We start from the raw sequence: 20,214 nt of genomic DNA on the forward strand, positions 1-20,214 counted from the left end.
ATATAGCTTTTTATAAGTGTGTCAGGACAATCTATATAATAGTATACAGAGTTAAGAGAAATGTAGAGGGAAAACAAGGGTGCAAACTAAAGTAAAGGGCTGAGCGACGGCAGATGCAGAGGTGAGAAATTTTAAATTATAGCTCAACACTGCTGATAGATTTTTTTGAACATAGCTGATAAGTGCACTATGCATTTTAAAAACTCAAAACTATCCCTTTAATAATTGTGTCCTCCTTGTTGTCCTTCAAACCAACACCTCTCTTTCCACGCTGCCCACAAAGCTACAAGGACGCTATTAAAATCAGAATGTGTTCATGAGTCTTACTGAAATAGGTAATGAAATTTAAATTGGTCGCACAGTTTATTGTCCAACCCCCTCACTACGAGGATAATAAGTAAAATGTCATGTACTCCAACGTTTATCTGCCCCCCTGTTTAAGAAATAACACGCTGAACATTTCACATCTCTATCATGCAGCTAATTTCTTCTCTGGCTTATTCCTCACTCTTTGATTATTTTTATAAACATGCAAGAACAGAAGATGCTGGTATACTCAAAGGTATGCCCCCGTGCTGTAAATGTACTCATAACCTCCTCTGGATTTCCACTAGAACCCAGCGGGACACGTTATATATTCAAATGCTATCTCTTCTTCTGCAGCTTTTCCATCCCTGTGCCTGTAATTAACATTGCTTCCACGGATGAAAGCTCTGTGACAGCAACATCTCTGAACCTGATCCACATAATTGATAACATCTTAATGCATGACCTTTGAATTTTAAAGGTCCCAGTTAATTGCCACACATAAGGTAAGAAACATATCCCATCTAATTCCTTAATTGCAGCCCGGGAATGGCAAACACACAGTTCCTGGCGTATGGAGGGATTTCATTGGATGAGTGGGCAGAACAAATCCCTGATGATAATTATCATCTGTCAAGAGCAATTAGGTTTGGTGCACTGAGAGATATGTGATTTCCTGTTTTTGCCATGTTGGGGTAGTGGTGCATGAAGGCTTCTCGTTGGCTGGTTGGGGGGGGTTCAGTCGCTGAGTAAGAGTTTCATGTCCAAAGTTGGGAAGACTGACAGGGGGTGAAATCTGTTTGCTGATGTGCTACAAGCCCAAGATCTCCAATCACTCCTAAATTTGTTTTTAGCAATTATTCACACTTTATGCAGCGGCAAATTAAACCCTTGAGAGTGTAGAGCGTTACTAAGCACTGTTGTTCACGTGTCTAATCCAGGAGGTGTCAATACAGTAGCTTTTCTCGGGTAACTGGGGCAACCTTTCTGTTACACGGGGAAATAATGAGAATTCCAGCGACTGACAATGGAGCCCCTGCACCCTGTGCCTCCACCACACCCAAACACACCCCCCAACCTTCACACACTTGATGAACAAGGGGAGCAAAACAAAAGCCGAGACCTACAATGGCAGCAATGAGCATTAAAACGAACACACACACACACACACACACACACAAACACACACAAGAACAAAAACGCACACTGTGTTACAGATATGATGAAAAATGCATGTTCCCCCTTTCTCTAGCAGACAATGACACACACACACACACACACACACACACACACACGCATACACACTCAGCAATCTAGCCTCACATAAAAACAAATATATCAATTTATTTTTCAACACACTCACATGCATGCAAACATGTAAGACATGCATGACAATCTCACATTGACACACATGTTTAAGCTTCAGTGTTAAAACACACACACATTACTACACATTCAATTAAAATGAAAGCCCTCCTTTGCTCTTATATTACTCTGGCATACACTCCCATGTCTGCACACACACACACACACACACACACACACACACACACACACACACACACACACACACACACACACACACACACACACACACTGCTGAGCACCAGTGTATCCAGACCCACCGAGCATGTGCAGTTCCTGCAGCCATCTGTCCAGCCCTCGTCCTCTCTGTAGACGACCCCCTTGACGCTGCAGGTTCTCTCACAATAGCAGCCATCCAGCCCATTCATCTTCTCCTCAGCCCTGGACAGCTGCTCAAGCCGTGCCCCCGAAACACAAAAGGCAAGAAGGAGAGAGGATGAGAGTCAGCCTGGTTGTATGTCTTTATCCACATGTAGAGAGCAGAGATTTAAAAGCAAACCAACAGCTTCACAAAAGTCAGTCATTAGACGTGATTACTCCCACTTACACACGCTGTCTCCGCATCAATACAGAAAAGACTTCAACAATAGCCAGTGACTGATGTTAATATGTCACTTGCTGCCTGTTGCAGAGAATATAAACGGCAGCAATAGATCGACATGCTGACATTTAATGCAATCAAACTATTTACAATCATAACAACTCCTCTTCTTTAAAAGATGAGACTCAATTTGTGGATCAAATGTCACATTAAGACACTTTCGAATATATTGTTCTACCTTGCTGGATGTTTTAGCAAGGATATCCTGCAGCTCCATGATTTTCTGCACCAGTCCGTGGAAATCATTGCAGGTTGGGCATGCTGGGGATGATAAAGAGAAGGTTAGTACATATAATCAAAGACCTGTAATTACAAATATTTATGAGAATTCAAAATGAGGATTGCTTTGGTTAAAAATAGAACATAGGACATAAGATATTTTAATAAAAGCAATGATTCTGCTTTTTTTAGTCACTTAATCCAAAAATGAATATAAAGAAGAAGCTAAATTGATTTATGAAATCTAAATCTAGCACGGAAACATATTATCTAAAGCCCCTGTGAGGAATTTTGAGCTGGTTATGAAACAGACTGAGAATAAAACTGATGCCCTCATATGAAAAAGCAAACAAGACTAAAATTAATGAGATTTCTTAATTCCTTTTTTTGTTATTTTTAGTGTCTGAAGCTAGTAGTAAGCTGATTTTTTTTTCAACACCAAAGATCCACATTGGAGGTTTTTTTTTACTTTTAAAGAAAGCAGTATGAAGTTCTTGTTAAAAAAAAGGTACAAGTCCAGGACAAAATCAGCTGAGATTAGAGGTACAGCTTTGTCCATAGGGGGCATAAAATTGGACCAAAACTGAATGTTCTTCCCCACAGGAGCTTTTAACCGTTGCTGCTCAGTGTATGTCTCACTTTTACTGGAGTCTTATTCTGAGGTTTCTTTTCCAAAAAAAGGACCTCCCAACTTTAAACAGCAGTAAGCAGTGTCCTCTGGCAATTTTGCGATGTGTGGGGACATCAAATCTGTGAAAACCATTTTAAACTGTGAGGTGTTGGTGTGTCTCCCCTGATAGCATGCTGTTTGTAGTTAGCATGAGCTGCAGCAGCCACCATCGGGGAGCTAGCCTTAAAAAAAGTCCCCTTCAAACAGGTATACTCATAACATCTGAGTTAAGTGCATCACTGCGTGGAGTACTGGAGTGCAAATGCTTTGCAGAAAGTTGTTTAGCCTCTAAATTTTGGCTTTATGAATTTCAAAGCAGCTGCATCAAGTTTCAGTTTGTTTTAATTATGGCAGGGAAGACTGTGGGAATTCCCTCTTTTACTGATTAACCCGAACCACTTTATCAACCAAAGCTTTACAGGGAAGGATTGTTTCTCATTTGCAAAGCTGTTTTGAAGCTGCTTTACTCCAGTGAGTTCAGAGTCTTTCTTCAGTTCAAATAAAAAAAGCAAAACAAGTGCAATCAAGCGGCCTGAGCCAGAGGTAAAGTAAATTACACTCAATGAAAATGCTGCTTCAATGTGTGAAGGAAGAGGCTGCACTCACTTCTGTTGAGATCTGGACACTGTGAGATGTAGCCTTGTGGCATCACCAGGATCTCCACGTCCTGCATCACTCCCTGCATCAACAGAAAACAAACGTGGAAATCAGGAAGAATAATGCCTCACACGAGGCAGACAGGCGATTAAAGCGACATGAAGCATGTTAATGTGCAGTAAGCGGTTCAAGACCCGCAGGGGCCGTGGTGTCTGAGTGTGCCTATGGTACATTTTCCACATGATCTAACATGGAATAAGGAACAAGCGGGACATGCAAACAACAAACAAGCAACCCTTTTTTAAAAGCGGTTAATGACTGCTGGGATCATAAAACAGAAAGCAGGAAAAACAGCAGTAAATCTGAAAGAAATTAAAAATGTAATTTTAAATCTGGAGAGTGAGAGGCGTCGTCATTCAGACGATTCATTACATGACTGAACACCAGGAAGCAGGAAGTTAACTGAACCTCTGATGAACATAAACCGCAGATACAGATTCAATCCAACTCATAAAACATGACTGATAGCTACTCTCATCCTGTGGCCGAGCCCCAAACACACACACACACACACACACGCACCCATATGTATACACATAAACACACGGGTATTCGGTTACCATGGTAACCTGGCCCATTTCATTCCTTGAGTGCATTTATTTCCTTTACAGAAGTAGGAGCGGTGCAACTAAGGAGAAATTGTTTTTTAAATGGTCTTGCCACTTCAATTTAAGGTCCATAAATTTAAAAATCCAGCTGGAATGATGTGCTGATGTTTCTCACTACACACTGAAATGAAAGCAGATTGTGTCAAAATTGTAAATTATTATTTGCTTTATTTCTATTTTTTTTTAAATAAAACCTCAGACCTATGTATCCATTTAGAGCCGAGGGATATACGTCCTATCATGAATCCTTTTGTAAACTTTTTGTACTGGGATATATCATTCCCTTTAACCCTCCTGTTATGTTCATTTCTCTGAAACACTAATAATGTTCCTGGGTCAATTTGACCTGGGGCATATTCAATTTTACAAAAGTGTCAGAACCCCAAAAAATCCCAATACACATTTTTTAGATCACATTTTTAACTCCATTACTAACCATTTAAAACAAGATTTGGTCCATTGGTGTTCTTTAATTCTAACAGATCATGCTTCAATGAGGACAACTCACTCATTTTTCATTAAAATTAATGTTAAAACTTTTTTTAATGTACGTTGGAAAGCCCTAAATATCAATACTATAGTTTTACATGACATAGATTTTTGTTTATATTATTTTAAATTTTTATTTATTTTTATGAAGTGATGTTGATAAATCAATACAACTCTACTTCTGTCACATGCTGCCCAGATTTTTATGCTGCATTTAGCTGGTTTAGAAGGCATATATTGCCTAAAATAGACTAAAAAGGGTCAATTTGACCCGCAACATAACAGGAGGGTTAACAAAATCTGACTTTTTAAAGAGTAAGTAGTGATGTGCTAGAGCGACTAATTTCAAAGTCGTTAAAATGGAAATTAAAATTCTGGCTAAGCCACCAAATGTAAGAAAACTCTCAGAGAACAATCAGTAGTGAGCACAATTTTATAACACGACTAAATATGGGATTACAGAGCTTGCTCGCAAACGTGGTGTTGTTAGGTGTGACGGGTATGCCTTTTAAGCTACTAGATGCCTGACTTCCCCTTGGGATCAATTACACATCTATCTAACTGTCTATCTATCTATCTGAAATAACAATTTCATATTTGTGTGAGGTTCAGTTGAAGTGAACTGTAGGTTAAATTAGAAAAATGACTGAATCACTTTAAAGCTGCATGACTGAGTGTGTTTGATGATCTCATATGATCTGCTGGGTTGATGTCAAATGCTAATTTGGATAAAAGGCAAGATTAACTAGTTGTTCTAAATTACATTTGAGTGTATATACAAGTTATTGATGGTGAATCTTAGCTGAGTGGCTCATCTATCCATCCATCCATCCATCCATCCATCCATCCATCCAGGAATAATCAATGAGTTTCAACAGGAAGGGATAAATCAGCCCCAAAGAGCTGACTTAGTTTTAGGGTACAACAGGACATCCACAACAGGGACATATTTTTTAAAATGCTATTTGAAATGTGTGTGTGTGTGTGTGTGTGTGTGTGTGTGTGTGTGTGTGTTTGTGTGTGTGTGTGTGTGTGTGTGTGTGTGTGTGTGTGTGTGTAATTCTGCTGTGTCGATAAAAGCAGCCTGTGCCGTAACGCAGCACCATCGAAACGACAAGTTGCCGGACTTTGTTCTGCAGCTTTGAGCAACTGCAAACTTTTCTAACCAGAATTCCCCTGTGTGTCAGTGACACTCTGTTCACTGCAGTACGCCTGCAGTAACACGTGGGACGGCGGCGGCGGCGGTTTGCTCCATCTGTACCGGAAATGTGAATTTGTGAAAAACAACAAATGGCAGAGCGAGGGTTGAATCACTTCTGATGCAGTGAAATTACTAAAAGTAATTTTCTACCAAACACAAACAATCAAGAGAAGATTTATCCGGCCAGATTAAAAAATAACTCTGGAATGAAATCTGACATGAATAACAGAATCTTGTTTGCTGTTTCTTGTTTCTTTTGGGATTGCCTGAATTAAAAGTAAATTGTTTTCAGCCTTGTAGATAAGGATGTAGAACAATTTGCTCCATCAGGTTACACAGCAAGCACAAATTCTGACACTGAGTAAGTAAGATAAAATGGATTTATCTACCTAAAGATGTGAGTGGACTGCAAAGAAGACTTCATTGAGTTGTGCAGCGAAGGTGCGGATAGAAACACTCATTCTAATTCAAGCCCTTAAATCAACCATTAGGACTATGATTTTCTCGTCTTCTGCCGACACCCCCATGTACACATTGACTTTTTACTTGTGTGTGTACTAATGAAGCAGTGTGACTTTAAAGGACTCGAGCCTTCCTAGCAACTAATCAAGGCTTCAGAGGGAGAGGCGTGGAGAGATGCCACTACGTGAAGAGATTAGTGGGTGACCTCGAAGGCTTCTTTCATCTACCAATTAACACAGAGGAAACCTAACAGCCTGGACACAATGTGTGAAGTATTAACACACACACAGGTGCACACACACACACACAAAAAGAAGAACACACCAGTCACCAGCAGACTGATTAAAATAGTTGTAGTTGCTGGTGAGCTGACATTTAGCCCAAACATGTCTCCCCAGGTGGGACATTTTCTTGCACAGTCCAGTCTGGGAGAGGCGATATATGACTCCCTGTCTGATAACAATACTATAGACAAAGCTTAATGAGCATAGTCCAGAGGCTATTTAATGATTTCTCCCAAATCAGCGCTGTGGGGGTTGCTGAGATAATTGCGCTGGGCTGAGCTGCAGACTAAGGGAAAAGGGAACAAACAATGACAACAAAGAAAAAAATAGTCAATTCCTTGGGTAGCCGGTGCAACCCTCAAATTAAAATGGTAAGCCTTGAGAAATGCACACAATTAAATCCAACAGCTGTAATAAATAAAACCAAACAAGCCGCACAAAGAGGGAGAAGATACAGTATAAATCAAGACTGAGTGCAGGGGCTAGAAAGCTGCTGCAACAGTCGAGACGCATTACTGGTCCTTGCATTCTGAATCATTTATCACACATCAGGACAGACATCAACGTTCATACACTGAGAGGAGAAGTTTGTGCAGCAGCAGCAGCAGAGCGAACCTTAAAGAAGCCGTGAGCAGCGTTTCTCTGTCCGAGCCAGAAGGAAGCACCCTCGGGTATGTCCATGTAGGGAGCCTCCACCACCCGCTCATAGATCCTGTAAGACAAACACGGAGGCAGGTTATCAGTCCTGTTAATAAACTTGTTTCTTTTTTTTTTTTAAACCCATTTTCACAGTTTCACTCCACGCTGAGCCAGAATGGTATGAGAACATTCTGGGAGGTGCAGGAACATTGTTCAGTACCGTGAGATTAATATTTTACTCAACATGAAAACCAGAGGAAAGTGGTCCAAAGAGCAAGTTGCAGACACAAAAAATGAGCGCTTGACTTCACATCAGAAAAAATAAAAGTAAAGACACTCAACACACAGGTAAACATAGAAATTGGATCACCCTGTGAAAGCGAAAGTATGTATGTTATCTAATGATTTTACATCCATTTGAAATGTGAATTTGCAGTATTGAAATGTTAATTGTCCCTTCAACTTCGTCACACTGAGGTTAACCCCCATTTTTTTGATCAGATTTTAATGAACAATTTGTCCAGAGTAGTAAAAAATTGGGTTACTGAGTTGAACTGTGTGTAAAATTTACAGGATAATATAAAAATAAAAAAATCTGAAGCCCAAATAAAACCTCAAAATTATGCTTTTTTATTTTTCAAAATATAAAGGTTGATGTTGGATAAATTTGTCATTACAAGCTTTTGCAGTCAAACAGGGACTACTTTAGAATAATAATATATGTAGTTTTCTTAAAGCTCCTGTTAGGAGTTTTTGACTGGTCATGAATCAGACTGACACAAACAGTACTGCCCCTTTAATGCCTGGAACCACGGTGAGGGGGGAGGAGTCAAAGGAGATGATTTAGAAACAGTCCTTTTCCCTTTTCCACAGTGAGTGATACATTTCATTGTTAGGAAAAAGCAAGATGAGATTTGTATTTTTCATGTACAGGATGAAATCAGCAGACATAAAAAGGCACAGCTTTGTCCACAGGGGGCGCTAGAGCAGAATACAGAAACTGAAAGTACCTAACAGATTCTTTAAACTAGAGATACTTTATACTTAAGGTTCTTGAACAATTTAGTTGAAACCATACTCTCATGGGTTTGAAATCAAAACTACTTTTCATGAGGAAGAAATACACATTTATCTTTTTTAATTCATGCCTGAGGTAAGAAATTAAATTGTCCATAATCAGATGTTTTGTGATCCGATATACAGTATAATAACGTCTACAAAGAATCCCTTGAGTTTTGATTAACATAGATCAAAGTGTGTATAATAAATTACAGTTCTTTGTCTTTCTGCACTTCTGCATGTTTTCAACAGTAAATGTGTTTGTAATTATGAAACAGGTCTTGTAAATAGTGGCTTGTTTGTTTGATTTTGGCTTTGCGTCCATCTCTCTCGGATTCAGTTGCCCAGACCCTCATCCACGCTTTCATTACCTCCCAGCTGGATTACTGCAACAGAGTCCTGTTCGGGGTACCCAGGAATGCCCTGGACAGGCTCCAATATGTGCAGAACTCAGCTGCCAGGGTTCTCACGCACACCAAGCCCTGGCAGCACATCACCCCCACTCTCATTCAACTCCACTGGCTCCCTGTAAAGTACTGCATCACGGATAAGCTCCTCCTCCTCGCTTACAAATCCCTGCATGCCCTCGCCACCCAATACCTGGCTGACCTCCTCCACCAACACACTCCATCCCGGAACCTAAGGTCTTCGGACCTGGGTCTCCTCTCTGTCCCCTGGACTAAGCTGCGGACCTTTGGGGACAGAGCATTCAGTGTGGCAGCCCCTACTCTGTGGAACTCTCTCCCTCCCGACATCCGCAGCGCCCCAACCCTGGACACTTTTAAGAAAGCAATCAAACGCACCTTTTCCTCAAGGCCTTTCCCCATTAGATATCCCCACCTACCCCCCAGACCCCCTGCCTGACCCTGTGAAGCAACCTTGGGTTTCTTCTTCTAAATATCAGTTATTATTATTAGTATTATTATTCGGTGGACTTCTTGTTTTAAGACACAAAACTCAGAGTCTATGTCTGTATGTTTGACTGTCTTTACATGGCTACATGATTATGCAGCTATTAGCATTGAGTGACCTGTGTGCTTAATTTCTTAGTGGTGTACACACTCTCTCTATCCTATCTGGCCACCATCCATTCACTAATACCACACAGATCAGGAAGTTGTTGACTCATTTGTCAGAGTCTGTTTTTTTAGGTAGCAATCACAATCTTTGGTATTCTATCCTCTCGCTTAGCTTGACCAACTATTGTTTCCTGCAGTACTCCTGTTGCCAAACTGTGCGCATGCTTTCTACGTCACCATTTACTTTACAAACAGTAAATAGGTCTAATATAAAAAATATATAAAAATAGGTCGCCCTCAGTGCATGGCACATGTACATACGGGTTTTTAATCACCACAGTTGCACTCAGAGACTCTTTTCCAATGTGCCTATGATGATGAAACCACCTTCACCTTGCAGCCCCTGCTCCAGTCTGCAGGTCTTGCCCTGTTAAATCCTACTGTTTACCCTTTTCCTGAGGAGGCCTCAGATGGTCACATGCTGTCTGTAATACACATGGTATCCGTCTGCTTCTTTTCTCGTGCCAAAGGAGGATCTTCACACTCACACAGTAACACTCCTTTCACACAGCAGATGCACATATGATGTGGGTCAACTGTAGGTGTGATCCATCAACCTGCGTTTAGAGGTTTTCAAACGAGGCAGATGACAGAGGTCAGCTGCTGTAGATGTCACTGTATGCAGAGCAGCAAGTCTGTGGTGTTGCTCCGTTCATTTAATATGGTTAACAAGAGAAGAACATTTAGCTACACCGAGAAACTGCATGTTGAGCTTTGGTTTCACTTTTGTCTTTCAGTCTTTATGTTTGTGTGTTAGATTTCTCTGGAGGGTGTGGTTAGCTGATGTTTAAACATTGATTTCACAATAATTTTTCCATTTCAGCTGTCAAGAATAGAGTTCGTGAAAGCCAAGGATCAGCCTGCGACCCAAATTAAACCCTGAGGAGGAGGATAGGGAAGAGGAGCAGCCTGATGTGAGTTCTCCCTTTGGGGTAGAACATGGATTAAATTTTGATACATGTCCCTGTGTCGGTCCAAATTATGGCTTCACAAGAATGTGATCCCTCAGCAGCTCCCCTCTCAGCACTATGCTCAGTGGTGCCAATGCAGTGCTGTGGCCACTATTCTGACAAGCATGCACATGGATTCAAGCAGACAGTAAACAGTAGGCAGACAACACCTTCTGAACAATCCAAGAAAAAAAGACACGACACCAATGCAAAACATGCATGCTTTCTGGCAGTATGAGGCTATGATAAAGATCTGTGCATCTCTGCTTCATCTTCCTATTTGATGCTGTATTGTTTCCTCCATGTCTGAGAGAGTTTCTTAGAATCAAGCTATAAATTTTGTTGTAGAGGACAGCAAAAAGTTTTAAAACCTCCATTTTGGACAGAAAAGCCATCTGTTGTCAGCGTCACAAGTATTCTCTGCAGGCCTCTTCTGACTTTACAGCCCTGCTAACATCCGCAAAACGGGATCCATTTCCCATCTACCATCTGCACTGAACTCATGCAAACTCAGCATCCTGCTTTATGGTACAGTACTTACCCTTGCCTAAATAACTTCACATGGCAATTCCTTACCTTTCAGTATAATAAGGTGTTTTTGCAACAACTCTACAAATCAAACTTCTAAGGAGACTTTGTTGAATGGAAAAAAATGTGCGCAAAAAATGTTGTATTTGGGTTCCTGTGTGATGCAAAACTACACTATATTTCTTAGTGAAGCTTTCCATGTGCTCTGTTTGTTGATTCTTTTAACTTTAAGAAATAAAGAGAGATAATCAAATAAAAAAAATAAAAAACTTCATGGCAGCCTTAGATGGTCATTTACAGCAGGGTTACACTGATAACATTTTATCTTCCAATATGTCAAACTCAATATGAAATCTAAGCTCTCTTTCTCTGTAATTTGAACAAAGTTGAATCATGCCCAGTCTTCTTACTGAGATCAGAATCTGGGCTGAGACTAATCTGTTTCACTGGATTGGATTTGTAGTTAGTTTTGCAAACAAAGGAGAAAATCCTGTTTGTACTTTGTGTTCAGTTTAAATGAGAAATAGAACTGGATACCGTTCAGTGTCATGCACCAGTTTCCTTCCAAATCCCAGCACATATGGTGTTTATGTCATACACAGGGCCTCATTCCGCCACATTTGCCTCTGATTTTTCCTGAAGTGGTTCCTGAGAAAGATCCTGAAGTAAACCCCCTTTTAAACTGCTCAACTGTTTACACCTGTTTTCTTGAATTGATAAATGCTGTGTCTTTAGTAGGGATGGGAATTTACAGTAATCCTTGTACTCGATTACGCAAATTACCTAATGAACGACTACAAGAGTACTCACAATTATTATTATTTTTAAACCGTAAACAAATATAAATAAATAAATAAATAAATAAAAGTCAATTTTGGTTATTAGCAGGCTAATCTTCTCCACTCTGATTTCGTCACAACGACATGTGCTAACAGGGCGAGCAAAAGACGTGATGCAAGACTGCCTGTTATCTGTCTCCGCTATTTTCTCCTTGTGCTTTAAGCGCATGTGGTTAAGCTTCAAACTAGTATTTCTATGGTATATAAGTTTAACGCCACATATCTTGCACTGCACATTAACTACATTGTTTTTTTCGAAGTACTTCCAGACATCACTTTTTTAAACTGACATGTTGCAGGTGTCGCAGATGGTTCTGTATTTGTTGTGCTTTTGCTTTCGGTGGAATAATATGTTCCTAGAGAGTTGCCATAGCTGCCATGAAACTGTTTTTTTTGTTGAAACATCTCTCGGTGTGTACTAAAGCTGAAGCCGTGGCCGGAGAAGTCATTATTTTCCTACCTAGTATATTCAGTTAGGAGAAAACAAAAAGCACATGGTCACACATGTAACGCTATATGAGTTCAAGTTATGTTGCCAGGTGTGTGAGTAACAAAATGCTACTCTAATAATGGGGTCAATGGTGAGTACAAGAGTACTCGAGTGTTCGTACCCAACCCTAGTCTTGAGAAGTTGGAATTTTTAAGCTTATACTCGTTCCTAATCCAGTTGTTAAGCAGTGACGTCACACCTCCTTATAAATCTGTTTCTTGGTCCAAACCTCTAACACATACCATACTTTCAATATGCTGCAGTGCTGTGTTCCTTGTTGTTTGTAACATATCAGAATTGAAAACAACCTCCACTAGCCGCTTTTTTTACTTACATCTATGTGATGAGAAAGAGAAGAAGAGATGGCTAGAGTTGATCCCCTCAGTTGTATTCGTTAAATGACTGAAAGGGAAACTCATGTAAAGTTCCTTGATGTTAGCATAGTGCTATGGAGTCTATAAAAATATGCTACCGTTGTATCATACCCTGATATGAGTGATGTTTCGGGTTGTAGTCAGTAACAGTAAACATTTAAACATAATGTTACAAATAGCTGCAGTGAAACACACAGTTGAGGTGTAAATGATCACAGATCACACACAGTCTGTCCCCTTTCTTCTCCTTCTGCTGATGTGATTCACTACAAGCAGGTACTATGAGCAAACAGAAGAGGGGCTGTTGTATCGGCTGCTAACTTTACAAAAAATGTGCTAAATCCTTAGACCGGTGAAAACAAAGCAAAAAGGAAGACTTCATAACAGCAACATGTGTTTCGTTTGTTAGTGAATGATCAGTATTAGCCTGTACATGGTACTGTATTTGCTGAGCAAGTGTCTTGTGCTCTGATTGATGATAGACTGAGCTGATGAGCAGATGACCTGTTGTTTCTCTACATGCTTACCATGTGTTTTGATTATGTATTGGCTTTTTATTCACAAGTAAGGCAACACAAAGAGCAGGGGTCAGCAGGTGTTTACTAGTAAGAGAACAAGTCATGAGTGATGTCAAACTTAACAACCAGATTAGCAGATGAATGCCTCTCCTTTACCCATTTAAGGGCACATAATTAAAATGTATAAGTAACTGCACAATGTATAACATTCTCTAGTATTTCTAAAATGGAGGTAATGCTCCTGGAAGTGATCTAATACTGGGCTAATTTATCATATTTAGAAGCATCGTTAGCAGATATTAAATATTAACTATGAACAGATAAGATGGTATCACTTGCTCACAGAAAGCTGTCATCAGAAAAGCACTCTCTTCAGTAGTAGTTAATTTAAAAAGTTGAATCTTAAATCTGAGGGGGAATCCCGAAACAGAGAAGAGATACTGACAGTGTCTTGTAGTTATTCAGAAACATTTTGTGCTACATTTTTTCCCAAAAGCTGCTGCTGTAAAATGTTGGAACATGAGACCTATTAGTCGCTTAAACACATGTATGTAAAGGCAAAATGTTAAAAGTGAATCATTTGACACAGACTTTTATAAAAGAGCCTTTACAGATTTTATCTGAACCTTTTTTTTATTTTTCACTTGAGGTTAAGTGTTTTTAAAAAAATATTTTAAAAGACATGTATTCCTTTAGAGTTCTTCTTTTTTTTCTTTTTAAAAAAAATATTTTTGGGCTTTTTTGCCTTCATTGGATAGGAAAGCTGAAGAGAGACAGGAAATGTGGGGAGTAGAGAGCGGGGGAAGACATGCAGCAAATGGTCGACCGGCCGGGAGTCGGACCGGCAACCTCTGCGACGAGGACTATAGCCTCTACACGTGGGACGCTTAGACCGCTAGGCCACCAGCGCCCCATTCCTTTAGAGTTCTAATAAGGGGATTTCATACCTCTTAAAATATGTTTTATTTCTTGATTTTGCCTTACGTGATTTTGTGATCCGACTGTTTTATCTTGCTGCCCATGTAAATCACTCTGTAACCTGTTTTTTGAAAAGTGCCCAATAAATAAAAGTTATTATTATTTTTTAAGTGTTCTAAAACATTTTGTGGTTTTGATCGAGCATGGCATGATTGAAATAAAAGTTGACTACAGTTAAATCAAGTGTTTACAATTGTATTTAAATTACACAAATATGCAAAATTGGGGGCACATAATAAGTAATAATTTTGCCCCCGTATGTCAGCACTCAAATGTGTGTAAGTATGCTCTTAAATCTTTGTAGATTATGTTCTTACCTCAGAATAAATCCCTGATAAGAGAACTTTGGTGAATGTTTGGTGGGTTTTGAAAAGGTATTTCATTTTTTAATTGGTGAATACCGCCTGTAGTTTTTTCTTATCTACTTCATAAGTTCATCCCGGGTGTCTCACCTGTTGCAGTCGATGTGCAGTATGACATGAGAGGCACTGACGGCCACAGAGACCTTGTGCCACTGGTCATCAGCCAGGCTGTAAGGGAACACCTCAGTGTGCGCCTGCTGGCCTTTGGTACGATAGTGGAGACGCACCTCGCTGCGCTGCCCACTGCTCTCCAGCTCCAGGAACCTGAAAAGTTAAAAAAAAGCATGAAACCTGCTTCTAGTAACAGCCAGACAGTCACGGATTCTCACAGCATTTGCATTCCTTGCATTGTACAGTCTGTCCTGTTGCATTAGAGTGTCATTACTGGAACTGAGCCCTTATTTCTGTAGGCATGAAAACCTGAATGCATCGCCGCAGAGACTTTACTCAGGGCTCCTTCAGCACAGTGCTAAGAGATAATAGGTCCCTCATTTTAAAAGCAGTGCACCCACATCTGCTCAGATTTGCAACATCATTTAGAGTTTATTCACATCACTAGTCAAGCATAATGGCACTATATGGTTAAGTGCAACATCAGCAACACTTACATTTGGAGGTTCAACCCTTTACATTGCCATATTAGTATTCTAACAGGACCCTCTTCTGCACTCTGCTGAGACTCACAGAGCATAGTGACACTAATGGAAAGAGCTGCCGATACACACTCAGCACCTCTGCCTTTAAAGACAGACTTATTTAAACTGGGCTCATTTGCTGGAAACATTATTCCTAAGAAAAATAGGCACTCAAGCAAAGTGTAGCAATGGAAGTGTTTATCTGCAAACAAGATCTGATAGATTGACTCTCCCCCTGTCATGCTACACATTCATCCTGCCTCCATAAGCGCACCAGCTACCACTTCTGACGCTGAATTAGTCCTCGCAATGTTTCCAAATGAATCCATGCAGCGCTGCTTTGTCGCATATGAATTGCCGGGAAAGCTAATCAGCGGCAGGGAAAGTCATTAACATCCCTGTGAGCTCTCGTCTCAGGACTGACTTTAATGTACAAACTGTTCAATCAACGCATTATGCAGGATTCAGATTGCTGTTGTGATCATCCAACGGCTCAGCTCCCACCAACTAATGGAAAACATTAGCATGCTAACTGCAGATAGCGTCTCATCAGTTTTCGATTCACGATCACAGACTCAATGTTTGGATCGTTGATGGACTGTGAAGAATAATACCCTGGCATACAGGGTGGTTTGCTTGTGTTTACAAGACTAGTGTGTAAAACATCTAGATGCTCATCGGATACAAATACTCAGGTTTCATTTGACACTTTACAGACAGCTGATAAGACAAAACAGAGAGTGGGACTAAATATAGAAAAACAACTAATTATACTCTATCAATGAGGAATTAAATACAGATTAACTGTAATCTATGAGACATTTACAGCCTTGGTTCTGCCTCATGCTGCCAAAATATGCATCTCTAATCATTTTCACACTATAGATGTTTTCCAAAAACTGTCTCAGGATTGTTTTTAACTTTGTTTAGGAGTACTGATTTCATAATTTGCGGTAGATTTTAGAGTCCAAACTGAGAAGCAAAACAATGCAGAGTTCAGAGCTTAAGTTCCTCAAGTGTCCACTTGAGGTTGACTTAAAAAAATCCAAGGAAACCCAGAAAGAGCCTATACTGAACATGTTTACTTCCTGGTTCAAATAACAGCTCTGGTCTCCCACATATATCCATTTCTTTAAAACAACTGTATGATATTTTTTTATAAATCTTCTTTTTTGATTATATTGAAACTAAGAGTTCAGCATGATTCGGCAAAATAAGGGGCGTGGCTTATTTAACTGATCAGTGGGCACATTGTTGCACATTATCAGGCGCTGAGGCCATGACTTAAACTCCAGCTCTTTGCTTGTTTCTTGCTTATTCGAATGTTAGCGCAAGACAAAATGTCCATCCATCTTTGGGCTTCTTAACGCCTCTTCAGAAACCAACAGGTGACGTCACAGAGAATACATCCATGTTTAATATATAGTAAATTATTCATGCGTGCTTAGCATATAGTAATGTAAATCTCCAATAATCACTTTGCACTACTGTACTGTATAGTCTAATGTATACCATAACCATAGTCATAGCCTGTGCATACCTGCAGCAATAGTCAATAGTCACTCATGTAGATACATATTATATTATATTTATTCATCATTCATTTCTCTGTATATTCTGTATTATTTATTTAATTTACTGCTAAAGCACTTCTGGTTACATGCAATCTATATTTCAGTGCTTGTATCGGTGACATGCCCAATGACAATAAATTGAATCTAATCTAATATACATCCTCTTTATTACTTGCATGTTACCATCTTTCAGGCATATTAAGCCACAACCATATTTAATTTTAAAACCAGGCCTTTTCTAAGCACAGTGAGGTTTGGATGTAGGTGTTAAGATTGAAATGTTGCCAATGGTGTGTAAATTAAATGACCTAGTAGTGGAATTTAGTATTATCATGGGAAATATGCTTATAGGAGAACCAGCAGGATGATATCTAAAAACAGGCCACTGGATATAAGGAGTTTCAAACTGTATATCAAGGGAGGTGAGATTATAACTCATTCAGCAGCTATGTTAATGAACCACTCTGTGTGCTGTATTTGATGCAAATTTACCATAAACATAAATAATCATGCCAGACTCTACTTGTTCATGCCTTTTTTTTGTATTTGAAGCATTGAACGTTTTATTGAAATCGTCAGATTTACAGTGTTATGGAAGACATGAGGACCAACGAGCCAATCTGTTGACTTCTTTCTGCTAAAACATCTCTATATATAAAGGTTATATCTTAAAGCATGGCATGGCATAGGCTGCCCTTTTCTGTGTGCTTTAGACACAGCACAAAGTAAAGTGTGCAGTGGACCCACCTGTGCTCGGAGTGATGAATAGACAGGATGACCCCGGAGTTGAGGTGATCTTGTTTGAGGGTCACCAGCACAGTAAACTCGTTCTTGCCTCTGAGCTTTTGCACCATTTGCTCTGAGACCTCAGCAGGAGCCACCACCTCCCTGGAGGACCCTGCAGAAGAATGAGACAGAGAAAAACTTCAATGGTAAGTGGCTGCATTTATAAAGCACTTTTATCTAAAGCACTTTACAAATTGCTTCTCAGTCACACACTCGAACACCAATGGAAATGGGCTTATACTGCAAGCTGCCCTAACCATTAGAAACAACTTGGGGTTCAAATTACCATTAGCATTTAGATCTTAATGCGTGTTTTAAAAGGCGTGCTTTCATAATCTGACAAAGACTTCTGTTGAACATATTGAGCAAAACTTCATCATAATCCTTTGACAATCCATCTGTGATTACTTATGAATAGGAACATGCAAAACCAAAGCATATCACACACTTTACAGATGGTTAAGTGTTCAGCCGGAATCCAATGATATTTAAAGACATTGTGTAACAGAATGTATCTGCCAACATGTCTCTCTTCATTTAACCCATGGATTACTGGAACAAAAACACTGACGAGATACAGATGTAATAGTCTTAAAGAAAACTCAGTATAGTTAAGAATATTATGCAGAAGAGGGAATAGGTCCAAACATGCTGCTGTAAAGTGAAACAGTTTAATCACATTTTAAAGAGACAAGTTATTTAACAGAGAAGCGTGTTGTACAGAACTACAGACCACTCGGTTGGGATTTCTGCAGCCATATCTTGTGAATACTTGATGTATTTACATAAACTCTTGATGAATCTGAATTCATGAATGCAAAATCAACGCAGACAACATTTAAAAGTAGGAAAATCTGCCATAATATTTGATATTCCCATTTAAAATATTTACAACCATGGGGCACTGGTGGCCTAGCAGTCTAAGTGCCCCACATACAGAGGCTACAGTCCTCGTCGCAGGGGTCGCTAGTTCGATTCCCTGCCGGTCGACCATTCCCCGCATGTCCTCCCCCGCTCTCTACTCCTCACATTTCCTGTCTCTCTTCAGCTGTCCTATCAAATAAAGGTGAAAAAGCCCAAAAATATAACTTAAAAAATGTTTTTAAAGTTTATAACCATAACTAGAATTTAAATAATTGGCATATTATTCATATCTTAAATGTGTAGCCCCCTTTTTTCTACTTGTTTTGTTACATAACTTAATCATTTGACTTTGCTGGTATGTTAACCATTTTGATCCCAAACCTATTTTGGTTAAGGTTGAGTGACGACTATTAAATACTGACAAGAACCTGTGTTAAATCAGGAACTAGCCATCCAATTTAAAGCTTCACTGGGTTTAAAAATCAAGTCAAGTCATCCGACTGCTAAAATCAAAAGATATCAACTTCATGCCTCCAAATATTGACTCAAACATACTAGCGTCTCTCAACTGAACCAGTGGATCAAATGTTGTCTCCTTGGCTCGTTGTAGGAGCAGAGATATGAAGCTGAGGGTTTGTGGAGAAGCAGTGAAAGGCTAACGATGCCAGTGTGGATGGGAGGGCATTTTCTGTGTTGTTAGCTAGTAAACTCCCGGTCCCACCAGTGCTCAGCCTCCCTCCTCTCCGACTCTACACAGACGTCTATGCTACTTTAATGGAAGCATCAATAAATGATGACGTTTCTCAGAAGCAATCACATCAAAGAGTTCACTTCCAGCTATGGAGTGCATGGAAGATGCCCTGGCACACTTAAGCGCTCCAGGAAGCTAGCGTGGCGGCTTCTCCTCTGTGTATTAACATTACTTCCAGCTGGTTGGAGTTGCCAATTAACACAATGCAATGTCAAACAGGAGGCACTGGCATACAGTGTAGATATCGGTTCTATAGGATACAATTAAATCACACTGAAAAAAAAGAGTGGGTTCTCATGCTTCTCATCTTTTGATTGAGCACAAACCGTGCTAGCATTAGCCTTCTAGGCTTTTAGGTCCATCTGGGACGTATTTTGAGTCATTTCTGTCTAAACACAAACGCACACTGGATTTGTTGCTCACAAGAGGAGATGCGCAGGGCACAGTTTCATGCATTTTGCATTGGCAGAGGAATATCATTCCAGTGTCATTGGCTGAGGTGGGACAGATGGTCCAATGACTGCAACAGGAGCTCTGCCGAGGAATAATCTGCTGCCATCGACAGATCCCACTTAATAAGCAAATCCAAATGAGTACTATCAAAAATAATCTCAACAAATGATGGAACATGTATTTGGTTTTGCTTTGTATGAAACAGTACGGTCAAGACCAGTTTTTTTTTTAACTGTCCTTAGATAACTTGATACAATTTGACGCTGTGAATGAAAATATTAGATGGTTGATTGTGCTTCAATGCAAATTAGTTTTATAGTTTCATCAAAGCTACAGTTCTATGTCCTGTCTTGGTATTTTTCACTCTATGCTGTTCATTTATTATATAAATATATATTATATTTACAAGCCAAGGCAGCTTTATTTGTATAGCGCATTTCATACACAAGGGCAACTCAATGTGCTTTACATTA

The 20,214-nt window shown here is 39.7% G+C and overlaps 1 protein-coding gene across 1 annotated transcript in view; it reads right to left on the reverse strand.

Annotated features, from left to right (window-relative positions):
- Positions 1–20,214, reverse strand: part of nell2a (neural EGFL like 2a) — a 112,356-nt gene that overhangs the window by 80,195 nt on the left and 11,947 nt on the right. Inside the window, exons 3-8 of the mRNA XM_034684760.1 lie at positions 17,635–17,785; positions 14,769–14,942; positions 7,478–7,574; positions 3,768–3,840; positions 2,451–2,533; positions 1,932–2,060 (exon numbers count right to left, since the gene is read on the reverse strand). Coding sequence (XP_034540651.1) covers positions 1,932–2,060; positions 2,451–2,533; positions 3,768–3,840; positions 7,478–7,574; positions 14,769–14,942; positions 17,635–17,785 — 707 coding nt within the window. The remainder of the gene's footprint in view (positions 1–1,931; positions 2,061–2,450; positions 2,534–3,767; positions 3,841–7,477; positions 7,575–14,768; positions 14,943–17,634; positions 17,786–20,214) is intronic.

Source organism: Notolabrus celidotus, chromosome 6 (genome assembly GCF_009762535.1).
Source record: "Notolabrus celidotus isolate fNotCel1 chromosome 6, fNotCel1.pri, whole genome shotgun sequence".
In the NCBI taxonomy this organism is placed as follows: domain Eukaryota; kingdom Metazoa; phylum Chordata; class Actinopteri; order Labriformes; family Labridae; genus Notolabrus; species Notolabrus celidotus.